General features: G+C 53.4%; 1 protein-coding gene across 2 annotated transcripts; it reads right to left on the reverse strand.

The window, feature by feature from the left end:
- Positions 1–768: 768 nt before the first annotated feature.
- On the reverse strand, positions 769–6,060 carry Naif1 (nuclear apoptosis inducing factor 1). 2 transcript variants are annotated; one of them, XM_010613634.2, is made up of 4 exons: positions 5,273–6,060; positions 3,176–3,450; positions 2,928–3,058; positions 769–1,549 (listed from the first exon to the last, which is right to left on the reverse strand). In XM_010613634.2, exons 1-3 carry the CDS (start codon positions 5,781–5,783, stop codon positions 2,978–2,980), a joined length of 867 nt encoding a protein of 288 aa, XP_010611936.1. In that variant the 5' UTR covers positions 5,784–6,060; the 3' UTR covers positions 769–1,549; positions 2,928–2,977. The 2 variants fall into 2 exon arrangements, with proteins under 2 accessions (XP_010611936.1, XP_010611935.1); XM_010613633.2 differs by having other exon boundaries at positions 2,928–3,450.
- Positions 6,061–6,482: the final 422 nt, after the last annotated feature.

Genomic DNA, 6,482 nt, shown 5'->3' on the forward strand with positions numbered 1-6,482 from the left:
GGTGGCCTTGTATTCATTATATAACTCACTGGGTAGCCGCGACCCTCCTGCCTCAGCCTCCCCCGTGCTGGGATTACATGTGTACACCACCATGTGCAGTTTGAGCTGCAGAGTCTTATTCTCCCTCCAAGAGTCTATTCTAGGTTTTGGGTTAGACCTAGGATTGGTAATTCTTCCCCAGAATCTGAAATCATCTCCTAACCCAGAAACAGGAAGGCTTTTTCTGTATAAAAGCCAGAAAATAAATACTTTTGGCTTGGTGGGCCAGGTGCCTGTTAAAAACTACTCAGTTCTGCTATTAGAGCACAAAAATGGCCACAGAGCCTCAAGGAATGGGTGTGCCTGTGTTCCAATAAAACTTTATTTCTCCACTGTTGGCTGAATGTGTAGACAGGTGCAACCACTGTGGAAATCAGTGTGATTTCTCAAAAAATTAAAACTAGAGGTTCCATTTGACCCAGCTATACCTCTTCTTGGTATCCTTCTGAAAGAATTAAAAGCATCATGCCACAGTGATATATGCACACCCATGTTTACAGCAGCAGTTTGCAATATGTAAATCTTGGAAACAGCCCAAAAGCCCATCAACTGGAGACTGGATAAAGAAGATGTGTTTTTTGTTTATTTTTAAAAAATAAAATGGAGTACTACCGTGGAAGAAGGGTGAGCTTCAGACATTTATAGCTACACGGCTGGACCTTGAGACCACACTCTTTAAATGAAATAAATCGGACACATACGTTTAAATACTGCATTGTTTCTCTGGTGTGAGAAACCGAAAGTGGAACTGAGGGCTGAAATGTATAATGGAGGTTGGGAAACGGGGAGAAAGTGACAACCTGGTGGGGGGATCAAGGGCCAAGAAAAAAGTGAAAATAGAAGGAAAAAGCGGAATCAAAGCTTCTGTACAAAGGGAGGGGAAGGGGCTAAAATAATAAAAAAAAAGTGTGGGCCAGATTCAGCCTGAGTTCACTGCCTGTACTCTGTTCTCCATATAACCAATGCCGACACAGAGAAACGTGTGTACAAAAAAGTGACTTCTTTAATTTAAAACTATGACCTGGAAACAATGAGTCCGTTTAAGCGATCCAGGCTTCTTTACACCCAAGTGAAACAGACACAATACTGGCTCAGATTTCCATCCCTAGAGAAAAACCAAACCAAGTCGCAGATCCTTCGGGGCCACCAGGCTCCACAGAGCAGGGGTGCCAAGCTGGCAGGGACGGCTGCCTTCCGGCTACGGCTCTGCCACCCAGCTCGAGCCGGGCTCAGTCCCCCTCCGCCCCCTGCAGCCGGCACCGCACACAGGCCTCCCCAGAGAGGGTGAGGCCCAGGGCCCCCTCCCCGCCGGCTTCGGGGGCGTCTCCTGCGATCACAGTGGTGGCGCCGAGCAATTCTAGACAGACCTGCCCAGGCGGGCGGCACTGCCCCTTGTTGATAGACCTGAAGCGTTGTCACCGTGGATCACCTGCGGCCAAGGCACCAGCAGCAAGACAGCAAACTTGGGGACACCAGGGAGATGCGGGCGTCTCGGCGATGGATGGCGGGCCTGTGAACGAAAGGGACAACAAGCACCAGCGGGTCAGACCCTCAGGGGTGGCTCAGAGGAGTCGGGTGGCAGGAGCAGCACCTCCTCCAGCACACAGCACTCTGCACTTGTGCAGCTCGTGGGGTCCAAGGGTCCCACTTCATAGGTCATAGCTTCATCTCTCTTGCTTCATATATTCAAGGTTAAAAGTGGCTTCAGAATCACTCAGCCAATCAGAGGGGCACTGACTGATGGGGCAGGGGAGAACAGTCCAGGGTGGGCATGAGCAGGGCTGTCTTTTATGTATTTATTTTTGATACCGGGGATTGAACTCTGGACCTTGCGCTTGCGAGACAGGTGACAGAACCACTGAGTTAAATCCCCATCCTTATTTTTGTTTTTTTTTGAGGCAAGGTCTTGCAATGTATGTAGTTCAGGCTGGCCTTGAACTCATTATGTAGCCCAGGCTGGCCCTGAACTTGTGCAGGTCCTCCTGCCTCAGCCTCCTGAGTGCTGGGATTACAGGTATGGGCTACCACTCCTGGCTGAAGGCTCTTCTTTGCACTGAGTCTGGAAATGGACTCAGCAGGGAAGAAAGGAGGAAAGGCATGGCCACAGCGATGCCCTCCTTTGGGTCTTCCCAGAAGGGGTTCACTAGAGGATAAAAATGACCGGGAAAACCAACAGTGACCTCAAACACACTGTGGTTTGACTCCATGTGGATCTTCTTTCTCTAAAACTGACAGTGCCCAAAGCTTTGGGGGCAAACCACAAAGGGCTGCCCAGAGACGAAGTAGAAGATGAGAAATAGCCAACCTGTCTCCTCTACACACGGCATCCCGAGCCAGGTGGGCAGAGGGGTAGCTGTGAGTGTTGACGGGGGTATTGCGGAGGGTCTTCGCTGTGCCTGGGGTGGGGACTGACGGGCACAGCAGTGAGGACAGTTCCCTGAGAACTGAGGCAAAGTGAGCAGGAGAGAGGGTGGGCTTTCTCTTTGGGCGCAGTGGATTCCCCAGAGCGGGAGGAGGATGTTATTTATTGCCCTCCTGCTGGCACCAGTGCCACCATCGTGATCGCACTCAAAGGCCTGGCACAGGGCTGGGGCCCCTAGCAAGAGCCAATGTTTCCTTTCGAGTTTTCCTGGACGGAATCTGGGTCACGTCCCCAGCCTGGCTCATGACCACCTGTGTCTCATCACCAGCACAGCGACCCCCGGCTGACCAATCTTCTGGATCTCAGCGAGGCAGCTCCAGAGGTGGGCGGAAGTGGGTTTGGAGCCCAGGAGCCTGACAAGTCCCTCTTCCCAGTCTCCCTTTCTCAGAACTGTGGACCCCAAGTGACTATCAAAGTGGGAGCTGTCCACGCGGCTGGCCCATGGGCAATCCCAGAAGCCACTTACGAGGCCACAGAGGATTCATCCAATCACAGCAGAAGGCCGGGACCTTGCCCTCACTGGATGACGCCGTCGGGCTGCCCGTTCTGGGCCACCTGCCCAGGGTCAGAAGCCGAGGTTGGGTTGGGCGTCTGGCTCTGCAGGTAGCGACGGAAATCTTTGATCATGGGTCGGAGGACCTGGATAAGCACGCTCAGGGCTGCCTGGGTGCCCTCCATGGCCTGGGCCTGGCGCTCCTGGGCACAGGCCTGTACCTCCTGCGAGCGGCGGATCATCTGCAGCAGGTCGTTCTGCTGCTCCAGGTGCTGTGCGATCTCCTTCACGTGCAGGTTGGTGACCCGCTGCTCCTGGATCAGTTTGGCTGAGTTGAGGGCGATGCGGCTCTTGAGCGCCTGCGGCTTGACGGATGTGTCGCCATGCTGGGCCATCACCTCCACTGGGGCTTCCGCTGGCAGAGGTGGCGGGGCCTCCGTGGTGCAGTACTCGACCACGCCCTCCTCCAGTGCGTGGTAGGTGGCCTCTGTGGGGACTGCAGGGAAGAAAGACCAAGGCACAGGCAGTTAGTCACCTTCTGCGGGCTGGGGAGGGGGCTATTAAACTCTAGGGGGAGACAAAGGAAAATTCAGGCCGCCTGGCTTTATAGTGATTCAAGGATAAATCCAGATTCTAAGGGCCTCTACAGCAGCCAGAGGCAGCTCTGGGTCTGACAAAAAATGAAGCTAATAACAATACTAGCAAGAACTTGTTTTTTAGCTTTAGTTTTTTAAAAATACTAGCAAACAATTTTAAAGCATCTACTACGTGCCAGGCACTTTGTACTTATCAGCCCCTTTGAATCCTCATGACAAGAGGTAGACACTGTCATCTTCATTTGCAGGGATGAGGAGCCCAGAAATCCAAAATGATTTGCCAAAGGTCTCACGGCTCATTCAGCAGAGCCGGGTCCTAACGACTGCACTGGAAAGTGTTCAGCTGCTTAAGGCGCCTTGAAGGCAGGGTCACAGCCAGCAGCAGGCACACGGGGGGTGGGGTGGGGTGGGGTGGATGACACAGCTGACTGCAGCTGGACAAGTCAACCTCCTTTGATGCTCTCTTGACTTCCAAGTCTCTTGAGGATAAGCAGAAAAGGAGCTGGCAGCAGGGAGCAGGGCAGAAGTAGCTAAAGTAAATGTCTCCCTTTTTCTTTCTTTAGTCCATGGGATACTTATATGTCCTTCCTGTTCCAGAACAGCATCTGAGTTAGATGAACGCTTGTCCCTTTTTCCCACCTCAATATATGTAACCAAGAAGTATGGCACGGTGGGGGCAGGATGCGGTGGCACTCGCGCATACACCCGATTACTCCAAGCCCCCACCCCGGCAGAAGCCAGGTGTGGTGGTGCACTCCTGTAATCCCAGGACTCAAGAGGCTGAGGCAGGACGATCACGAGTTTGAGGGCACCCGGGGCTACACAGTGAGTTCAAGGCCAGCCTGAACCACATGGCGAGACCCTGTCTCAAACACACACACAAAAAAACCCTCCCAAAAACTGAAAAACAAAAGAGAAAAACTGGCCGACACAGTTCACAGCCCATTACAAATAAGAAGTGCACAGAGGCACAAACCATCACCTCAACCAGAAAACCCAACCCGTCAGTTCTATTGTCATTCGTAGCTGAGAACTTTTGAAGGGGTCTCAGATGCACTCTGTGGGCCCTGGGCACACAGAAGAGGCCAGCTTTTTCCACCCTTCAGGGCCAATAGCAAACACTTGTCCCCGCCTCCCCAGGGAGCCTCTTCCTCTTATGAGCCCTTCCTCTAGACTCCCCTAGAATATAATGGGTCTATATTATGAATGCCTAGGTAATTCCAGCGCCCAGCATGGGGTTTGGCATGGAATAAGCACTCATGTTAAAGGAGTAGGTGAATTAGTAGATTAGCAGCTGGAATCAGGCCCTGGTGAATGTTAACGATGTCTCACCTAGGTAGTATTATTCTCATCTATTCATTCAATAAGCGGGATCCTGGGTGCCACCACCTGCTAGGCCCTGGGATAAGTCCTGTGGGTATACAGTTATGGCCTGTGTCTCCTCCAAGGACCACATAGTTCAGCAAGCGGTGGGAATCACCAACATAAATGGTGGCAACACACACAGTAGAGAGCTACCCAGCATGGGACAAGGCCGGACCACATGCTGAGGAAGTCCCAAAGGGAACAAGATCGCTTCTGGGGAGCCACTTGGAAGGCCTTTTATCCTCCAAGATCCCCATCTGACCTTCTGATCCTTGGCGGCCACCGTCCCCAGGATGCCCCAGTGCTGGCCGGCCCTTCCCCTCTATGCACGTAGAGCTGGGCAGGGAGGTCACTCACTCTGTGTCAGGGTGACTGTGGCTGCGGCTGCAGTGGCCGCGGGTCCGAGGGCCACGGGGTGGATCTCTGTGGTACTGGGCAGGCTGATGATGGTGGCCTCACCCAGCAGGTTGCAGATGCGTTGTTGCATGGGGGTCAGCAGGACGGGTGCTACCGCTGGGCCACCTCCGCCACTGCTACCGCCTGTCCCAGGCCCAGCGGCTCCGTCTTCCTCGGTGGAGCCTGGGGCCTCGCCACCCTCCACAGCGGCCCGGACTTGGGCAACCTTGCGACGGACCTCCGTCTTGAGGTCCGACCACTTCTTCTTGACCTCGGGCAGTTCCCTGCGGCACGTGGCCACCGCGTTGACCCTTCTCAGGATGCCGTGCCAGGCTGCACTCTTGGCGGCCAGAGGGACCCCGGCGTTGAAGTGGTTCACTAGCAGGTGCTTCTTCAGCTCCAGCTCCTCCACGATGATCTCCACCTCTCGCTCCGAGAAGTTCATCTTCCTCTTCTTGGCTGGGACAGCCATAGCCTCTCTTCACTCCTATTATTAAAGAAATTATAATGCTCCCAATCACCCCTATTTCCCTTCTGTTCTTCCCCAGCCTCGTCCCTCACCCACCCCCCTACAGGGGATGGGCCGGTCTTGCTCAAAGCCAAGCACCAGGCCTTAGGTAACCCCCCTTGCTACGCAAAGTGCGTAGGGCCCAGCCCCGACTGGCCCAGCCGCTGCCAGCCAGCTGCGTAATGGCTTCCTGAATCTGCCTCTTCCGCCGGGGTGTGCGGAGATCCGCGTACCTTCTCTCTTCCCGCCCCTCAGAGCTTCTCCAGGGGAATTTGCCCTTCTGGTTGGTCGCGGAGCTCAAGAACCCATCTATCACTGGCTCTTCGAGTCTGTCGCTCAGCTGAAAGGTACGCCCCTACTTTCTGGATGTAACCTGACCATTGGTTTAAATGTGTGTCTGTCGCTCCAGGCTCTCCGCCCACCTCACTTTTATTCGCTTCTATTGGAAAGTCGTCCTGTCGTTCAATTATCAGTATTAGGACTACTACGCCGTTAAACTCAGCTATTTTATTGGTGGTTTTGAGAGTTATACTACTAAAATCCAGCCTCCCCAGGGTACTTAGTTTTTTCGGCCTTGACCTGTTGGCCAATTAATTTTTAATCCCACTCAAGGGCACAAATTTTGCCTTGTAACTTCAGTTCAATTGCTATCTCATAAATCCT

This window comes from Fukomys damarensis, unplaced genomic scaffold (genome assembly GCF_012274545.1).
Source record: "Fukomys damarensis isolate Sample0158 unplaced genomic scaffold, DMR_v1.0_HiC HiC_scaffold_36, whole genome shotgun sequence".
Taxonomy (NCBI): domain Eukaryota; kingdom Metazoa; phylum Chordata; class Mammalia; order Rodentia; family Bathyergidae; genus Fukomys; species Fukomys damarensis.

What these genes read in the sequence shown, in the direction of transcription:
- Naif1 (XM_010613633.2), bottom strand. Translation starts at nt 5,783, where the DNA reads ATGGCTGTCCCAGCCAAGAAGAGGAAGATGAACTTCTCGGAGCGAGAG. An exon ending in CACAGTCACCCTGACACAGA is followed by an intron (nt 3,451 to 5,272) that starts GTGAGTGACCTC and finishes TCTTCCCTGCAG; the next exon opens with TCCCCACAGAGGCCACCTAC.